This window comes from Pelodiscus sinensis, chromosome 3, assembly GCF_052426305.1.
Source record: "Pelodiscus sinensis isolate ZL-2025 chromosome 3, ASM5242630v1, whole genome shotgun sequence".
In the NCBI taxonomy this organism is placed as follows: Eukaryota; Metazoa; Chordata; order Testudines; family Trionychidae; genus Pelodiscus; species Pelodiscus sinensis.
Genome location: NC_143054.1, coordinates 126029364 through 126049567, shown reverse-complemented (window position 1 = coordinate 126049567; position 20204 = coordinate 126029364). Strand labels below are relative to the sequence as shown.

Below are 20204 nucleotides of genomic sequence, written 5' to 3'. Positions count from 1 at the left end.
CACCTATGATGACCAGGAGGGGTGCATGAGCTTTCTAAGGCTTCTCTTTGCTTCCTATCCAGAAATAAATTTTCTGCAGGGAAGAAGCAAAGAAATCTGTAGTGGACATGAATTCTGCATGCATGCGCACTGGCACAGAATTCTCCCAGAAGTAACGCTCATTCCACAGCAAGACTTGCATTTGTGGGGTAGTTAAGAGGTTGTACACATTTTGGAGTGAACTGTTAAAAGTGACTCTCATACAAATGTGTCTGAAGAACACATTGGCAGTCACATAAAAACAAGACTTAATAATAACCCAATGTTCAGTATCATGATTTATTCAGATTATACAAGACATTGTTAACATTAAAAGATTTCTGTATTGTCAGTATTTTAAAATGCAGTTTCTACAAAAATAGGTACATTCTATTCATATTTTTTCTTATATTTTGAAACCAGATATTAGTTAGCATTGGTCAAATTCCATAATTGTCTCATCTGTTTATGCCTCATCTCAAAGGAAGTCAACTGTAAACTACATTACATTTATAACAAGGCAACTTGTATTTATACTTTTGTCTGCACCATAATCATCCCGTGTGCCATCCAGCAGTACAAAAAGCAACCTAGTATATAAAATCTTCATTTAGAAAGCTAGTTTTAACAACAAAAGCATTGTTCAAAACACCTCCAAACCAGTCAGGTAAATACCTTTAGTGCACCAATAGAACCATAAACATTTCAGTAGGCTTTATACGTCTTACCTGGTATTCATAATGTGCAACAGAATGCCGTTAGTATATTCATTTGGACCGAAGCTATCTATTAGGCTGGTTAGGAAGCAAAGCAAAGCTCTGCCACTGATGATAATCTGATGCCTTTCTGAAATGTAAAGTCAACTGGAAATCTGTAGTTAAAGTCAGGCCTTCAGATAGAATTCTGTGGCAGTACTCACATTATTTTCACTTTTGGTGGTTTTAGCCATTTAGAGCTCAAATACACAGAAATATGCATTCTGCGCGGAAAGTGTGAAAGCCACTGAAACGTCAATATATGCAGCAAGGCCACTGCGAGAGAGAGAAGGAAAAAAAGTGGAGATTGTTGAACGATCACCTAGCTGTTACTGCACACACATTAAAATACATCAAAGTGGTCAAACAAAAATCAACCAACATATGCATTAACACTATAAGGATGTTTAAGTTCCACAGCTCCTGTTCCAGTCCCTCTTAAAGACAAATACTTCAAAAGCCAATATGTACCTCTAATAGGCCCTTAAAATCTGTAGCCTAATGCTCCAACAAAATGCATCAAGCAGTGTTAATTTTCTACCCAATGCTTTTACTTTTATTACACTAAATAGACTGTTACAGTATTTTTTTTTTTTTTTACAACTAAGCTGCCCCCAGTTTTTGATGAAGACTTCAACTATGTCTACATTGCCAGCTAGAAGTATGAGTCCACTGGTTGTGTATATGTACTTGCACTCTCATCCAGGTAGTGCAAATATAAATAGCAATGCAGCTGCAGTAATAGCAGCAGTACAGATATGGCTGAGCCAAACTGCATACCCACCTGAAACTAGTAGGTATGTATTGATGAGAGCTAGAGTGCATGTGTGTACATAAGCAGGGCAAATCACACTCCTAGCTTTCAGTGTGGACACAGGCATAATTTGATTTTAATCCCACCCTTACTCATATTTGCCCTTTAAAAAAAATGTGTGTGATACTGATTTCTGGAGAATGAGTAGCAGTGGCTTCAACACAATATTGGTATTATGCCAATATAAAAAGTGTCCACTATTTAACACATTTTCATTGAGGTAAATAGAGAAGAAGGTATCAGTGTATAATGTGGAAAGGGACAGATTAGAATTAAAGGGTGGACAAGTTAAATAGCATTTTGGGGATTGAAGAGGGTCAAAAAAGTTGCATGGTTAAAAATGTTAAATTGATTTTAGAATTTATCTAAGATTTCAGAATCTAGTAAGTATGACTCCTTCCATGGTAATACTTAGTTTTGCAGAAAAATGTAGCCCAACAATAACTACATTTACTAAAAATCAAGTTTAAAATCAGGCCTGATCTACTACACTTAAAATTTATATCAACATAGTTATGTTGATTAGGGTGTAGAAAAAGCCACATCTCCTTGGGACACATTTATGCCAACTACACTACTAGCATGGACCAGAACAATACAGACAGAAGATGACTTCTGTTGGTACATCTAAACTTATTCAGGGAGGTAGTGTTCCAACACCAGCAGAACTCTTCTTTCTGTTGCCTGCGCCAGAATGTATATATGTTAATGTGGGTGCTGTAGTGTACCTATACCCTTAGGCTCTTTGGGACATACACACCATGAGTGTGCCCATAATCATATCTTTATGCAATTCCAAAAAATATATGCACCATAACTGCCCTCATCTTCATACTGAAATTCAGCCTCTATATTCTTACATATATAGAAAAGTTTCCAGTTTGGACAACACAGAGCAGTATAAAGATACACAATAACAGTCATAGTTGGATAAACCCTGAGCAACGTAATTGGAAGAAATAATTCTTGGCGCTTAATTGTGAAATTGCGTTTCAAAGGTTATGTCAGACAAGAATCTAAGTGCTCATTTATGTTGGTCTCCAAAACCTCAGTCTGGCAAACAGGACAGTTAACTTTTTTATTCTGACTAACAGCAGAACTACAACTTTCAGAGGACACCGTTGGTTCAGCATTGCTTTTTACAGGAGTGCTAGTTCCATGAGTGTTATCAGCACGCTCTCTCTTTATAAAGTAGTTTGCAAAGGCAGATTTGTCTTCCATTTTTGGCCGTTTCTGTGGTTTACCAGTACTTTCAAAGCTACTATTTCCCTGGGATGAAACCCTGGCTCTGTCAGTTGTCTCAGGTTGTTCAAAGCAAATTCGTTTTGGTGTTCCATTAAAAGATGAAAAATGACACTTAGCATCTGGAGGACTTGTGTTCAATTTTCCCCCACTAACAGGAGGGATTTTAATAGGTGACCCATCAACATTCCTGTAAGCTTTTGTATTAGCGACAGATATTTTAGGAAACTTGTGGTTCAAAGCAAAGCTGTTTTTATGGTTGGTGCTAGGAGTAAAAACTGGACGGGAAATGCTGGAATGCAATCTGTTTGACTCAAATTTTAGTTCATTTTTAGGAATTGGTCTTGCAGTTCCAGCTTCTGAATAACGTTGAGGACTGGGTATTTCTCTGCCCTTAATACTGTTATTGGAACTTGCATGTCTCTCAGATGACCAAGGGCTCGCTCCTCCAAGCTGATATCCTTTTCCACTAAATGGGATTAGGGTTCGTATATCACCTCCATGTTTCCTCCCTGCAAAAGATGAGTGATTAGTATCTTTGTTCTCCATCTACTACATTTGCTCACTATCAAGTCTTAACTTGCTGTTTAATATTAAAATAGCACTTGAATACCAGCTTCAATTATTCCACATCAGGCTAGAGCTAAGTTGTGTTTTAAGTTCCCCTAAATACTGACACTTCTGGCGTGGCACACAAGAATTTTTGCAGCAGCTTCAATAAAAAGGAGTTTTTAAATTAAATTGAACTAACTAGGAAATATATAAGACCAATACAGTACCCTTCCTGGTTTTTGTATTCAATGTTATGCTGTCACTATCTCTCAGGTTAATATATTGTTCATTCTCATACCGATGAAGACTTCAGAGGCCGTCACATGTAGGGATGTTAAATGGTGTTAATCAGCTAATCGACTAGTCGATGGAATTTCCATTGACTAGTCGATTAGTTGATAAAGGGGGGGAACTGCAGAGTCGCAGCAGATTAGCTCCCAGTGCTCGGAGCTAACCCCACTGCAGCTCTGCCTTTTAAACGTATTAAGAGCCAATAGGCTCTTAATACATTTAAAAAGCACAGGCGCAGCAGCTGATTCCTCGGTCATGCCTGGTCCTCCACTATGCCTCTACCTCTCCTGCCCCAGCCACAGAGATGGTAAGGGTGTGGGGGGACAAAACCAGCTTACAAGCTGGCTCCTGCTCCCTCCCTCCTCACCTCCCGCTGCCTTTCTCTGATAGAGGTAGCAAGGGGGCAGGAAATTGACTAGTCGAGTCACTAATTGACTATCCGATAAGCATATGCTTATCAGATAAGTCGTTTAGTCGCTTACATGCGTAGTCACATGTGGGGCTGATGAGAAAATATTAAAGATTCTTGAAGTTGGAAAGGGGACAGTTGTACCACTTAGCAGCTGGAGGAAGGGGTGGGGGATTGTAGGTTAATCATATTAGCTCATTATTTCCATTTTAGCGGTGAATATTAACATATTACACTCATTTTCAGGCTACAGGAATTAGCAAGCCACTGAGATAATTAAGGTGGTTAATTCATATTATTTCTGGCTGGTTACCAATTCAGATAGATAATACTACTTAGCAGGCTCTCCTCACAACAATAATAGAACCATTTTGCCTCTACTGTGTAGGTGAAGATTCTGCTGCAAGTTCTGTGGCCTTGGAATACACAGGGACATGGTTGCATAACTCCTTTTATCCCAGAATTTTAAGCAGAAAACTGAATACTGATGGAATGACTGTCATAGCTATGTCTCTCTGAATGGCTGGGCACCATGATTATAATTAGGATTTGCTAAGGGCATGTCTTCGATGCTTGCTGGATTGACAGGAAGTAATTAATCCAGCAGGGATCAATTTAATGTGTCTAGCATAGATGCAATAAATCGACCACCAAGCACTCTCACGTCAACACAGTTACTCCACTAGAATGAGAATAGCGAGGGGAGTTGACAGGAGAGTGTCAGCTGTTGACTTAATGCAGTGAAGATACTATGGTAAATGTTATGTCCACTTCAGCTACATTAGTCACATAACTGAAGATGCGTTACTTAGATTGATGGCCTGTGGTAACACTGACTTGGCCAAAGAGTAAGCTAGATCACAGGTAAATCCAGGAATCTCAGTTTTATTTATTTGGTCCATTCATATTTGGTCCGTCCATATTTTTAGAGCAAAAACACTGATGTCTACATATTGCTGCATAGGTCTAACTATGCTATAACTTTAAAGCTATACCAGCATTTTTTAAAAAAGTGAATCAAATCCAGTGTTACATAAAACTTTAATACTAATCTTTCCAGCATTTAATTTATTTGCATTTGGCATATTGTATAGGGCAGGAGTGAATATGAAGAGGAAAAAGAGAGTTACATACCTTTGTCATCAGATGGTGCAGAGTTTGAAAGCTTTGTGAGTTGAGTTTTCTCCTTGCTTTTTTTAGAATAGTTCTCGGGCTCCTTCACTTTTGAGAATGTGCCTCCACAGGTCTGTTGGTGGTCAGACCACCAGAAGTCTTGTGCAGAGGGCGCCCTATTCATTGCACGTTTCACATATCCAAAATAAGGTTTTCGAGTCTGACAAGGGCCATTACATCGCCACCAGTGCTGGCGATATGAATCCACCTCATCATGAAAGTCGTGGTAGATCTAAGTATAAACCAAAAACAATACATTTATTCCATCTTTACACATTTGAGGTGTGTTAGCATTCTTTAACTACTTACAGCTGCTACTCATAGGGAAAATCCACAGAGAACCAGAAGGAAAACAGTACAGGGTTTAGCTGCTAGAAGACTTAACCTATTGTATGCATAGGGTACATCTACATTTGCTCCCTAGTTCGGACTAGGGATGCAAATGTAGGCAACCGAAATTGCTAATGAAGTGGGGATTTAAATATCCCGCACTTCATTAGCAAGATCTCGCCCGGCGCGCTAGTCCGAATCACAGCTGATTCGAACCAGGAAGTGTGCGCCATTTTTTGAGGAGTAATGTTAGTTCTAACCAAGGGCTTTGGTTCGAACTACCACGTCCCGGCACGCACTTCCTGGTTTGAATCAGCTGTGATTCGGACGAGCACACCAGGCGAGATCTTGCTAATGAAGTGCGGGATATTTAAATCCCCGCTTCATTAGCAACTTCGGTTGCCTACATTTGCATCCCTAGTCTGAACTAGGGAGCAAATGTAGATGTACCCATAGAAACCACTTTCAAAACAAACATAATTTGCTCCCCTCCCTTGAAAAATAAAAAACCTGATATATAGACAGCACAATCTTGAATACCAATAACCATTAATATTGACTGGCACTCTTTGCACTGAGAGCTATCAAGCAAGGATAAATTTATGCTTATCTCCCTCATGAGGCTATAATCTGCACTTAAGACTGAAGGGGGAAAAAAAAATCAATAAATTATGGAAAACACCATAATAAGAATGTAAACTGAAGTTTTATTCAAAGCTCAAAACAACATAGATGAGTTTTAAGATCCAAAATATATAATTAACCCAACAGCCTATCTAATTAAAGAAGACTTAAAAGCAAACTGGATTTTTAATTTTCACATTGTATCTTTAAGCTGTGATCTTTTTTCATTAAGTGTTCATAAAAAGCACTTACAAATATTCATCCACAGTTGAGCCAGAGAAAGTTATATATTCCCAAACAGATTCTGCTGTACTTTTCTCGACCAGATTTTCCCCGACTGCCACCTTATAATTAGGGTAGTTGGTGCAAATCTCTCTATCCAAAGCTTCCCCTACCAGCTATGGACTGGTTATCAAAATATATGTCAATATTTTTATCATACTGTATTTGACATAATACTTCAGTAGAATATAGTTTAAGTGGTCTACATTGTATTTTGTCAAGTAAAAACCACTTACTGTAACATTGGCTCCAGTCAGGCGATTGATGCGACGCATGTGTTTGCAAAACTCTGGCCCATGGGATTCACGATCTTTGTCATTATTAGTGACAAACAACAGTGCATGAATCATTTCGTGTAAGAGTGTCTAAAACAAAAATAATTTAAGATGTTTTCTGAAAAATATATTATTTTAAAATCTAACCAATAGCTGTTTTGTCTTTACTACTTTGTATGAATCTTGATACAGACTTTATTTTCGTGCATTTGCAACCTACATATGGGTCATAAGAATACAATAACTTCTCTGCTAAAAATCATCCGCTCCTCCAACTGCAAAATCTACACATTTTCTCCATATGGCGCAAAAAGCATTTAAAGGGATATTACTAAAAAGAATGCCAGTCAAAATGTGACTTCCCCTATATTAGGTTTTTTTTTTTTTTAAATTATTTCCACAGGAGAAAAGTGATGCTTGTGAGCCAGCAGTGGATGCACATTTTACAAGACTTCAGTTACTGACCACTTCAGAATAGGAATCTTATGAAAACCTTAATTTTCAACCAGCTCACAACAAAACTGGCAAAGGTATGAGGAAGAGCATGAAACTTACATACATGATCAAATCCTGCATTCTAGTTTGTGTTACTGGGCTGCTCAACCAGGAGATGAAATTGAAATAGTTGGAGGTGAATGGTTAACGTGTAAGCCTGATTCTTAATGGGTGAGGTTTATTGGTTCCAACTCTACGGGGTCTGCCATGGACAAGAAACTGTTCCAAGACAGCCAAAGCAGCCCCCAACTTTCCTCTTTTAATCGGTTAACTGGTTAAGTATTAAATTCAATCAGATAACCAATTACACAGGATTTTACATCCTTATTTTGGAATAAGATGGGTAGATGACTATGGGCCTCACCTATAAGTGTGTTAGTCGCAATACTTCTGAACTGAAAGATTACTACAATTTTTCATACTTAGACAGGCAACAATAAGCAATAAGAAATTCCTTATCAAAGCAAAGACTATTTTATAGTAGAGATCAGTGTTTCTCAATTTTATTTGGCCATGGAACCCTTTTAAACTCAAAAGAATTTCGAGGAACCCCTAATAACAGTCTGATATATGAAGCTGAAAAAATAGACCACAAATAAGTAAGGATAATAATAAACAAATGCTAAACAAGGTCATGAGATCAACATTTAGTTTAATTGCACATATTTAAAAACAAAAATCACATTTAATGTGTACAAAAAATAAAGCTCAAAAACTAATACGAATTATATTGGCAGTTTTCAATGTGAAGAGTTGGTTTTCTTCTTTTCTTGGCAAATTCTTTTTATATTTGGTTTAATATTAGAAAGTTGGATTCGCATATCTGGCGTGGCATTCAGTTGATTTCTGTATTTCGTTTTTGTTGCTGCATAATTTGAGAACCCAGTTTCGCAAAAGTACGTGCTGACAAAGGGTAACAATTGACAATCTGCACATCTTGATAAAGCTAAATATTCTTGACACAAGCCACTCCAAAGTGTAATTAGAGAAACTTCTTTAAATTTTTGTATTAATTAGCCATCTGAAGTGACTTCGATTAGGTTTTCATAATCTTACATAGAAAAACTGACTGGCTTTTCTGTTATACTTAATGGATTTCAAATCCAGTTATTGTTGTCATTTGTGGTTGGAAAATACTTCATGATGTTTGCAGATCTTCTTTGCGATTTATACACAATGTCCTGGCCAGGAGGAAGGGTACAGGAGAGAGCTTGGGGCAGTGTCTGGCGAGGAGGGAGGGTACAAGAAGGGACATGCAGCAGGGTGTCTGACCAGGAGGGAGTCTTGGGGAAGGGTGTCAGACCAAGCTGAGAATGCCGGGTCTTGGTGGGAGGAGAGGAGTGAGCGAGGGGGATCTGGGTGCGGGTATGAGGGGGGATGCTTACCTAGCTTGGCAACCTGCTGCAGCAGGGAAAGCCTCCAAGGATCATGGTCTTGTTCCCCGGGGGGGGGAAGGGAGCTCAGTCCCCCTCATGCAGCGGGGATCCCAGAGAGAGCAGCAGCGCACGGGGGACAGCAGAGCCCAAGTGAGCCCCGAGGGGGGGGGCAGCAAAGCCCGAGTGCACCCCGGGAGGAGGGGGGGGGGCAGCAGAACCTGAGCTGAGTTCCATGCAGGCAGCAGTTTAAAAATATCAAGATCCGGCAGCAGCTAATCGGCACTTGGACCTGGCCACCACCCCGCTCCCAGCAGCAGCGGCCACTGTAAAAGTAACCTCCTGCATACATGGAGGAGGACACCCGAGGCCCTGTGGGACAGGGGCTGTCCTGCTGGACAAGGGCTGTCCTGCAGGGTAGGGAGGGGGCTGCGCCGTGCGCAGAGCAGCCACAGGGGGGATGGAGCAGCCAAAGCCGTGTGCCCCCAGGAGTCCGCCCCTGCCGGCAAATGGGAGCTGCCTACGGGCTCTGCAGGGGGCAGAGGAGTAGAATTTTTTCACGGAACCCTTAGCTGGTTCCGCGGAACACCATTTGGGAAACACTGGTATAGATAATACTGTACATTGACATTTTAATGAAAGATTTACAGTAAGTTCATCTATGAGTAAGCTGTCTTAAAATACCTCTACAAGATCCTTTCTTGGTCTTAGCTTTAAGAGTGGCTCACTAAGGCGAATGGAACACATCCCACCTCTTCCTTCATAGCTGCACACTCCAGCACATCTAAAAATGAAAAACAAGTAGAATGGAGACTTCTAATTGTTTTTGTAGCTGGCGGGGCATAATTGAGAATTAAATACACAAACATTAGCCCTAACAATTCCAAGTAAACCAAGAATAACACAACCTTGCTAAAGTCAAAAAAGCAAGTATTACCCACAATTTAACCAATCATTTAATATTTAGGAAATGGAAAAATATTTTCTTCTAATATAGTCCTAAAATACTCGAATAAATACTTGGCTACATATACGGCTCTCACTTCAATTTCTCTGTCCCAAAGAATTACAAAACAAATGTATTTGGTGAAAACAAAACAGAATTGCTACACCTTAAAATACATCTAATGTGCAATGTAGGGATGTGAATACCCCTTAAAACAGTTAACCAGTTAAACTATTAAAATTGTATTGTTTAACTGGTTAAAAAGGCTGGTGCAGAGCAGCAGTGGCTGGGATCCTGCAGCAGGGTCTTCTTCAAGAAGAGGCCACTGCAGCTGGGGTCCTCCAACTTGGCCAGTTGCATTAGGGGTCTGCCTGCCACAGGCAGGGAGCTGCCTGTTGGGCTGTGCGGAATGAGGACAGCTCCCACAAGGCTCAGACTTCTGGTTACCTGCTTGCTTACCTGGTTACCTGCTTGCTTACCTGGTAACAGGTTAAGGCTAATATTTATAAATTAACCGCTTAGTCTTTTACATCTCTAATGCATTAATCCATATGTTGTTTTAACAGTCTTAACAATGCTTACTATGTATCCTGTTATAAATGCTGACTCCTGAAGTCATTCTGTGCCAAAAGTTTAAAAATTCTATGCATTAAAAACCCTAACGTTTTAAAATTCTGCAAATTGTATTTGTCAAATAATTGTGGAGGTTCCAGCATGGCATTTGAGAGCACACGCCACTAGCTACACAGACATGAGAGATAACTGTGCAGTTCCCCCCAGGACATGCACCCACCCCTGACACAGCACAAGGACCCAGCCTGCCTCAGAAACACCCAAGGGTTCTGCCCCTCAGTGTGTGCTGGCAGATTCAACAAGGAAGGATCCAAGTGTAGAAAGGCTTAATGTCAGGGAATCCAGGTGTGGGGCAATCGTGGGGTACAGGAGGCTCAGTGCAGAATCTGGGTGCAATGGCAATGAGACTCTTCTAGGGAGTCTTTGTGCAGTTCAACGTGCAGTTCTGGCACAGTGAACTGCTTGGGTACCCAGGTGCATTACAGACACGCAGCGGGTTTCCTCCCACATCGCCCCCGAAACTAGCGTCCCAGCGATCCCCTGGGGTTGTGATCTCAGGGTCCCCCCAGGCTCTTCCAGGGAGCCCAAAGTGGTTGGAGCTCATCGGGGTGGGGGTCTGCTTGTGAGGGGGACAGAGCTTAGCAAGTTGGACAGATGGGGAAGCAGCTCTGTGTATGGGGATCACTCCCCCTGCAGCAGATGAGGAATGGCTGCAGGAAGTGGGTGCATGTGTGGAATGGGGGTGTTTGCAGCACTGCCTGCAGCTGGGGGAAGAAATCTGGGGTGGGTCTAATCCAGCCCCAACTGCCTTGCAGTAGAAGAGGAAGTCCAGTCTACGCCAGCCCAGCGATGGCCAAGAGCCATCAACCAGGTCTTCCCCAGTCCCATCTCTTGCCCCACAATGATTTGTCTTGCTGCCAGCTGCCCCATGCAACCAAAATACACTGCTGAGGAGGGTCACACAACCACTTTTATGTCTTCTTTTTGCTTCCCCATCAGAAAGTCTTTTTACTGCAGGGAAGCAAAGAAATCTGCAGGTGGCATAAAATCTGCACATGTGCTGCGGTGCAGAATTCCCCCAGAAGTAAATGTCTCCCCAAATTTACCTACTCTAGTGGGAAACACAAAGCTTTGAGCATGTGACACCAAGAGGGACTTTCAGTCCCTCACTAGTGTATGTGACAGATGATGTCTCTGAACAGGTCGCCTCCAGAGCAGAGGGCATAAGAATTAGCTATTTCAAGTTCGTCAGAAACACCAACACCTGACCTGGCACCTCATCGCTAGTCACCGCCACCCGGTGAGCCTCGAGGGGCGCCGCTGACAAGAGTCTGCCCGAGTGGCCCAGGCGCAGCATCACTCAGTGACCTGCTCGGGGACCCGGGCGCCTTTGCAGACGCGCGTCGGTTTTTCCCCCACATTGCCCCGAAACCAGCTTCCCCGCGAGCTCCCGGGTCCCCCCAGACGCCGCCCGGCTCCCGGCAGCGGGTTTCTGGGCCCAGCGCGGCCGCTCGATCCAGCTCCCCGGGGCCGGGCGCGCTCCCTGGCTCCCGCTGCCCCCGCCCCCAGCCGGCACCGTACAGCGTCATGCGCGGGCTCCACGTCACCGCCACGGCCGCCAGCTTCCCCCAGAAAAGCGTCTCGTTGAACTGCACGAAGAGGCCGCGCACGTCGGGGCTCGGGTCCAGCAGCTCCCAGGCCTCGTCCACCACCGAGAGCGGCCGCGGCGGGGACGAAGAGCCGGGCGGGGACCCGCTACAGGCCGCCGCCACTGCCGCCGCGTCATCCTCTTCCTCCCACTGCGCCTGCAGCCGCAGCGCCAGCAGGAAGTCTCCGTCCATCCCGGAGCGGCGCGGGCGGGCGGGAAGCACCAGCCTGTCAGTCTCCCAACCGGCAACCGTTTACTTCCACTGCGGCGCATGCGCAATACAGCTAGGCAGCCTCCGACGGCCTTCTCCGCACATGCGCATGCTCCCAAACGTTGCGCGTGCGCGTGCGCCACTGACATCCCACACTTCACTTCCGCTCTGTCCAGCGCAGGCGTACTACCCCCCGGGTGGAGGGGGCTCAACCAGCGCCTGCGCAGGACAGCTAACCTGGCTCGGACGCCGGGATATTACGTCATTCAACAGGCGGTCGCTCTCCAGGCGCAGGCGCGATATGGCGGAGTAGGTGGCGCGGAGAGCCGTTTTCCGGCGCAGGCGCGGTAGCCACCGTACCTGTCACCCGTCTTCCGTTCCGCTGTGGGTGCGTCGCGGCTGGCGGCCTCCCTGCCCGCGGGCCCCATGGCGCTGCCGTTGGCGGAGGGCACGGGGGGCGGGAGCCGGCTGCGGCGGCAGCTGGAGTCGGGGGGCTTCGCCGCGGGCGAGTACGTGAAGCAGCTGTCGCAGCAGTCGGACGGGGACCGGGACCTGCAGGAGCACCGGCAGCGCATCCAGGCGCTGAGCGAGGAGACGGCGCAGAGCCTCAAGCGCAACGTCTACCAGAACTACCGGCAGTTCATCGAGACGGCGCGCGAGATCAGCTACCTGGAGAGCGAGATGTACCAGCTCAGCCACATCCTCACCGAGCAGAAGGGCATCATGGAGGCCGTCACCCAGGCCCTGCTGCTGCAGGCCGACCGCGACGACCCCGCCCAGGGCGCCCGCCGCGCCGCCGCCGACCCCCACAGCAACCCCTTCCTGCCGCTCTCGGCCAAGGAGGCCGCCGCCAGCGAGGAGGGGCGGCAGCGCACCCTCACCACCCTGCTGGAAAAGGTGGAGGGCTGTCGGGACCTGCTCCCCGAGAGTCCCGGCAAGTACCTCGTCTACAACGGGGACCTGGTGGAGTACGACGCCGACCACATGGCGCAGGTCCAGCGGGTGCACGCCTTCCTCATGAACGACTGCCTGCTGGTGGCCGCCTGGCTGCCCAACCGGCGTGGCACCTACCGCTACGACGCGCTCTACCCGCTGGAAGACTTGGCTGTGATCAACGTCAAGGACAACCCACCCATGAAGGACATGTTCAAGCTCCTTAGGTTTCCTGAAAGTCGCATTTTCCAGGCTGAGAATGCCAAGATCAAGAAGGAGTGGCTGGAGGTGCTGGAGGAGACCAAACGGAACCGCGCCCTCAGCGAGAAGCTGAGGTTGGAGCAAGAGGCTCTGCCACGGGCTGCTCCACCACCTCCTGAGACCGCTAATCCTTTTGAACAAGAAGATGAAAAGGAACCCCCACCCGAGGAAGAGACAGTAGATCTGTCCATGGAGTGGATCCAGGAGTTGCCTGAAGACCTAGATGTCTGCATTGCCCAAAGAGATTTTGAGGGAGCAGTTGACCTGTTGGATAAATTGAATGAGTATTTGGGAGACAAGCCCGTGAACCAGCCAGTGAGGGAGTTGAGAGCCAAGGTAGATGAGAGAGTTAGGCAGCTCACTGATGTACTGGTTTTTGAGCTATCTCCAGATCGATCATTACGAGGCGGTCCTAGAGCCACTCGCCGGGCTGTGTCTCAGCTCATTCGCTTGGGCCAGTCAACCAAGGCATGTGAGCTTTTCTTGAAGAATAGGGCAGCTGCCGTACACACAGCCATTCGTCAACTGCGCATTGAGGGTGCCACTTTGCTGTACATCCACAAGCTTTGCCATGTCTTTTTTACCAGCTTGCTAGAGACTGCTAGGGAATTTGAAACAGACTTTGCAGGCAACAGTGGCTGCTACTCTGCCTTCATTGTGTGGGCCCGCTCAGCTGTGAGGATGTTTGTAGATGCCTTTAGCAAGCAGGTATTCGATAGTAAAGAGAGCTTGTCTACTGCTGCTGAATGTGTGAAGGTAAGTGTGTTAGAAAGATAGTGATCTAGTGAACTGACCACATTGCTGGAAGAAGACAATAACTTCTGATGTTTAAGCTATGTTCACTTACTGATTACCTCTGTGGCTTTGATCTGGTCACTTGAAAGGCGCCAGGCAAAAGGGGGAAATTAGCTTATGTTCATGTTTTCTTTTTGTTATGTGAAAGGCTTTTTTTGTCTGTTTTGTTTTTTGTGCTTGTGTTTTATCCTGTGAATATCGGGAGTTCAAAGTTTGGTCTTCCCAGGTTTTGCCCAAAGACACTTCAGAGATTGTAAATGTTTGTCAGCTCTTTCACACCTTATTTGAAGAGAGAGACTTTATTTAACAAAAAAAGTTTCAATATTCCTTTCTCCAAAGAGTATATTGGATTTAACCTGAATATGGGTTCACAAAAAAGCTTTAAAAATACTAAAATTCTCTTATTATTTAACTACCCTGCTTTCAGGCCCTTACAACATGATTTTATTACTTCTCTAGTGGTTCCATGTCAGAGAAGATCTGCATTTCTAATATTAAAAAAAAAGATTAAACCAATGTCTTTTTTTTTAAAAGACTTACTTCATTTCTGCTTTATATTTCATTATTTATACTTTTCAGGAGAATATGGTGATTTAACTAGACTATTTTGTAAAATATTTAGTTTAGAAGGTGATATCCAGATAAATATTAATAACGTTTATTATTGAAGGTAGCGAAAGAGCACTGCAAGCAGCTCAGCGAGATTGGGTTGGACCTCACCTTCATCATTCATGCCTTGTTGGTGAAGGATATCAGAGGAGCTTTGCAGAGCTACAAGGATATCATCATCGAAGCCACCAAGCATCGCAACTCTGAAGAAATGTGGAGAAGGATGAACCTGATGACCCCAGAGGCTCTGGGGAAACTCAAAGAGGAGATGAGGAGCTGTGGGGTGGGCAGTTTTGAGCAATACACTGGTGATGACTGCTGGGTGAATCTTAGCTACACTGTGGTGGCTTTCACCAAGCAGACTATGGCCTTCTTGGAGGAAGCCCTCAAGCTGTACTTCCCAGAGCTGCACATGGTTCTATTGGAAAGTCTAGTGGAGATCATCCTTGTGGCTGTCCAGCATGTCGATTACAGTTTACGGTGTGAACAAGACCCTGAGAAAAAAGCATTTATCAGGCAGAATGCATCTTTTCTTTATGAAACGGTCCTTCCTGTTGTGGAGAAAAGGTTTGAGGAAGGTGTTGGAAAGCCAGCAAAACAACTACAGGATCTGAGAAATGCTTCACGACTGATGCGTGTAAATCCTGAAAGTACAACCTCTGTAGTGTAAAATGAAATCTATCTGTTCTCTTCAGAAGTCTATAATACATTTATCAATAATGCTGTCTATGTATATATATTTTGTAAATCTTTTCCAAATCTGAAAGCTGCAAAACTCCACCTGCTGTCTTGTTTTAGCTAAAGACTCCTGAACCAAACCTGAAGACAAGGAAGGGAAAGAAAAATGAGATAATTTAGACGAGAGAGCATTGGGGTCAGAAAATCTTATAATGCATGTCCTTTCCTCATTAAGGTCCTCTTTTGTGATGATTTACCTTCTGCTTTGGGCCTAACAAAATGTTAGTGAAATATCTAAATACTTGTAGCTATAAAATAACCTCTAATCACATTTCTAATTGTGTGATTTAAAAAAAAAACACACACAAATTGCTAGGTTCACTAAAACACTCTTGTGAGTGTGGTTCTTTGTGAAGTTCATCCACCTTTCAAACATGATTGAACTCTATGAATTTGCAGAATTCACCCTCTGATAGTCTTATAGCAGAGATTTGCTAGACAAGGAGGCAGACAATCAGCATTACTGAGGACACCTATTCACTCCTAAGAAAGATTCTCAGGTTAAAAATGTTGTTTAAAAAGAAAACATTTCCGTAGCTAGCTTAGCAAAAGGACATTGTCAGCTTAAAAATCCTACCTCCCTGAAGAAATGCTCTACCTACTGTTAGAAAAAACACTTAAGATTATTTATTATAACCGAAAGAATCTTTTAATATTACGTTGTTACTTCATTGTTTTGTTTTTCTGTTGATTTTCATTGGGAGTAGAAGCAGGTCCAAGATACATGCAACTCCTCTTCCTCTCCCTCTGCACACTCTTTCTTTGTAGCTTATTGAAGTATGAGTGCAACTACAGTGGTATCCCCTATCTCTCTCTGTAGAAACTATAGCAAAGAGGGCTTCTTGTTTCCAGATATAAATAAGACTGTGTTGTGCAGGATGGAGGAAGGTCGTCATTAAAATACTACATGTTTAGGAGATCACATTCAAGCTACATTTGTACAAGTTCATGGATCGTAGAGATAGCAAGAAACATTTTTCAGAAAGAGAATGATGCTTAGACTGTTCTTAACAACTTATACTTACGGCTGTTACAGCAAATTTGTTAATGTCATTGCTATAGTACAGCAATTCATAAAAATCACCTGTCTTTTTTTTACAGTCTTCACCTTCTTCAAACAACCACCGAACCATATTATATGTGCTTGAGTACTCTGAATACTTGAAAACCTTTATTCACAACTACAGATATACTTCCCTGCCACTGTCCTTTATTCCAGCAGTAGAAGGGCCATAACTAGATATCATATTTTTTGATCTACTTGGTTTCATGATTGAGACTTCCAGTTTCACGGGCATTTTATGTAAATTCCTGTTCTCTTGGATCTGAACAGTGACTCTGAATAGTGACTATCTCATTCTATATAGGTCTCTGAAGGTAACTTGTGACTTACTATAGACTGAATTTTCTTGACTTCTTTGTCTTGTAACTTTACATCTTCTTAATCAGGAGAAAATAATTTTGTATTAGAATCTTAATAGGCTCTTAACAGGAATAATTGAGAATCATACTAGTGCACTTTTAAATAGTTTTGTTTACTTTTAACAATTCTTATGATGGCAAGAAACCTTATAAAACCATGTAGCAACAAAATATGTAATTACTAAAAGCAATTGAGTAGCTGATTATAAAAAGTTGACCTATTTCTGCATTTTCCTACATTTATATATCTTTATTTAATGTTCCCACATTGATGACTTAGAAAGCTCTGAAGCTTACACAGTCTGCAAAGGCACCCTCCCAGTCCACTCATTCGCACTCAAGATTATTTCTGGGTTCATTATACAATTATTTTGCTGGTCATATCACAGAAAAAATACAGATTTCATTTTTACAGTGAAAAAGCATTTCCATATTTAAATTAGTTGATGGCCACTAAAGTAATTGTATTTCTTTTATACAAAATTAGGTCAATGAAAGTTACTCTTAATGTAAATATTCCCATTAAATTTATTTTCTGGAGTTATTTTATTGCATTATTCTGAAAAGCAGAATGTAACAATCAAGAGGAGGTGTTTTTTTTGGGGGGGAGGGATTAATCTCATACGTTAGATGCATCAGTCTTAATGAGTTTGGGAAACAATTTCAAATAGGTTATTAAAGAGAACCAAAGAGCATTCTTTATGGGGTTTTTTAATAGTATACATTCTGTATCTCTTCCTTCTCCCCCCCCCCCCCCCCCCCCCCCGAACACAGCACTTTCATTTAAGGAGAACAGTCATTAACTTAAAGCTCAGCTGAATTAATTGACGTTCAAGAAGGGTAGCCTGTGAGACTAAATATTAAGGAATTGATTTGTCACAGCATCTCAGTTGCAGCACCCTGATGCAGGGGCCCCCAGTAAGATAGAATAGGAAGGGATGTCCTCTTCTAATCAATGCTGGTTTTGCTGCTGGTGTAGCAGTCCTTACTCCCAGCAGAGGGTTGTGTGTGGTGGACCTCAGTTTTGCCGCATCCTCTCCAACTCTGACATAACATGAGTCTTCATCTGACATGCTCCTCTTTTTAGAGTTTGGGAAGCACCTGATATAAGAGATAGAATCTGTCCAATGGCTTTAGCACACTAGAGTCCAGGCTGTCATTCATTTTGTTGACCAAATCTTATGTTCATTTGGCTGCTACTAATCCAGACTAATTTTTAATATGGAATTTGGGCTGTCTAAACCACTGTAGGTAACATTCATATTTTGAACCTTATGATTCTGTTTTAAGTCGCTATTGAGAATTTATGTAGGAGAAAATAAATTATGACTAAGAAAAGTGATGTATTAATTAAATCAAACACACACTTTGTATTCTAACTGTAATAGCTATTAACTAAAACTTATTTTGAATGTCCCTTTTTGAGAAATAAAATTTCAGTTTTGCTTACGGTAATGTTAAGTTGCACTTTCCTTTTCCTAAAACAAAATGCAGGTAGAGAGAGTATTGTGCAGCTTTTAGTTTAGGATTTGGATTAATTGTTTAGATGACATAATAACCAAATTTTGGTGGTTTGGGATGGAGTAATACTTCAGTCATTAGAATTTTTTCTTTTTGAAAGCATTGTGTGTAATAATTTCTTTAGCTTTTTTTGATGAAATTGTGAACTGCATACAATTAAGACATTTTACTCAGGTGAGTTGATTATGTAATTGAGTGCTGCTCGGAGAGGACTATACAATGTAATTTGTATTGTGAATGGATTAAACTACAGCAAAGTAAAGCCACTTTACTACTAAATGAGTGTCCATACACAGGTTTAATGCACTTTAACGTCACAACTTTAATTATTTCATCTTGACTCTTGAGTGTCCCCATGTGGTCACACCCTGGCTGTTGTCTGTACAGCCCCCACCAGATGAGAAATGTAAATGTACTCCTATTGTTGGTTCTACTTGGGACCTTTATTTATATTCTGGATAGACAAACAACAGGGAGTCCTGTGACACCTTATAAACTAACATTTTTAGGGCATAAGCTTTTGTGAGATACAATTCACTTCCTCATATGCTTGAAGTGAGAGTAATGCAGGGATACACTCCCATCTCTGTAACATCAGTGCTAATTAAATGGGGGTGAATGTGGCTCACTTCCAACAGTGATGAGAAGTCTCAGAAGAGTTAGAGTAGTCATGTTAGTTTGTATCTGTAAGAACAACAAAGAGTTCTGTGACACCGTAAAGACTTGACTTAGATTTATTTGGACATAGCAGTTTTGTTCCATGAAAGCTTGTCTCAGTGCATCTGACAAATTGATTTTGACCAACAAAAGCTTATAGCCAAATCAATCTTTAAGCCTTAAGGTGCTAAAGGATTCCTCATTTTTAATGATCAGAAGATGAGAGTACTGAAGGGGAAATTATTGTAATGAGAGAGCCATTCCATGTCTCTTCAGACACATTGTGATAGTATCAAATTTGCATATGAATTTCAGCTCAGCAAGTTTGTGTTGCAGTCTGTTTTTGAGGTGTTTTTTCCCCCCCTGAGAATTGTAACTTGTAAATCAGTAACTGTCTGTCCAGGGAAGTTAAAGTGCTCCTCCATGTTTTTGTATGTTACCATTCTTGATAGCCGATTTGTGTCCATTTATTCTTTAGCATAGAGACAGTCCAGTTTGTCTAAAGTACATACCAGAGGAACATTGCTGGCAAATGAGGGTATATATCACATTTAGTAGTAAGAAGTCATCGGGACAAGATGGCATTCAACCAAGAGTTCTGAAAGAACTCAAATGTGAAATTGCAGAACTGTTAACTGTGGTTTGTAATCTACCTAATGACTGGAAGATTGCTAATGTGATGCCAATATTTAAAAAAGGGCTCTAGAGGTGATCCTGGCAATTACAGACCATTAAGTCTAACGTGAGTACTGGGCAAATTAGTTGAAACTATAGTAAATAATAAAATTGTCAAACACATAGATGTACATAATTTTGGGGGGTAATGTCAACATGGTTTCTGTAAAGGGAAATCATCCTTTACTAATCTACTAGAGTTCTTTGAGGGAGTCAATAAACGTGGATAAGGGGGATCCAGAGGATATAGTGTACTTAGCAAACCTTTGACAAGATCCCTCACCAAAGGCTCTTAAGATAAAGTAAGTGGTCATGGAGTAAGAGGGAAGATCCTCTCATGGACTGATAACTGGTTAAAAAACAGGAAACAAAGGGTAGGAATAAAGTATACGTTTTCAGAATGGAGAGAGGTAACTAGTGGTATTCAACAGAGGTCCGTACTGGGACCAATCCTATTTAACCTATCTATAAATGATCTAGAGAAAGGGGTAAACAGTGAGGTGGCAAAACTTGCAGATGATACTAAACTGCTCAAGACAGTTAAGATCAAAGCAGTTTGTGAAGAGTTTCAAAAAGATCTCA

General features: G+C 42.5%; 2 protein-coding genes across 3 annotated transcripts; one reads left to right on the top strand and one right to left on the bottom strand.

The window, feature by feature from the left end:
* Positions 1-304: 304 nt before the first annotated feature.
* SPRTN (SprT-like N-terminal domain) lies at positions 305-12133 on the bottom strand. 2 transcript variants are annotated; one of them, XM_075924734.2, is made up of 5 exons: positions 11734-12131; positions 9318-9417; positions 6727-6855; positions 5216-5486; positions 305-3341 (listed from the first exon to the last, which is right to left on the bottom strand). In XM_075924734.2, exons 1-5 carry the CDS (start codon positions 11991-11993, stop codon positions 2587-2589), a joined length of 1515 nt encoding a protein of 504 aa, XP_075780849.2. In that variant the 5' UTR covers positions 11994-12131; the 3' UTR covers positions 305-2586. The 2 variants fall into 2 exon arrangements, with proteins under 2 accessions (XP_075780849.2, XP_075780850.2); XM_075924735.2 differs by lacking the exon at positions 6727-6855 and having other exon boundaries at positions 11734-12133.
* On the top strand, positions 12127-19858 carry EXOC8 (exocyst complex component 8). The gene is made up of 2 exons (XM_006122074.4): positions 12127-13961; positions 14671-19858. Exons 1-2 carry the CDS (start codon positions 12438-12440, stop codon positions 15277-15279), a joined length of 2133 nt encoding a protein of 710 aa, XP_006122136.2. The 5' UTR covers positions 12127-12437; the 3' UTR covers positions 15280-19858.
* Positions 19859-20204: the final 346 nt, after the last annotated feature.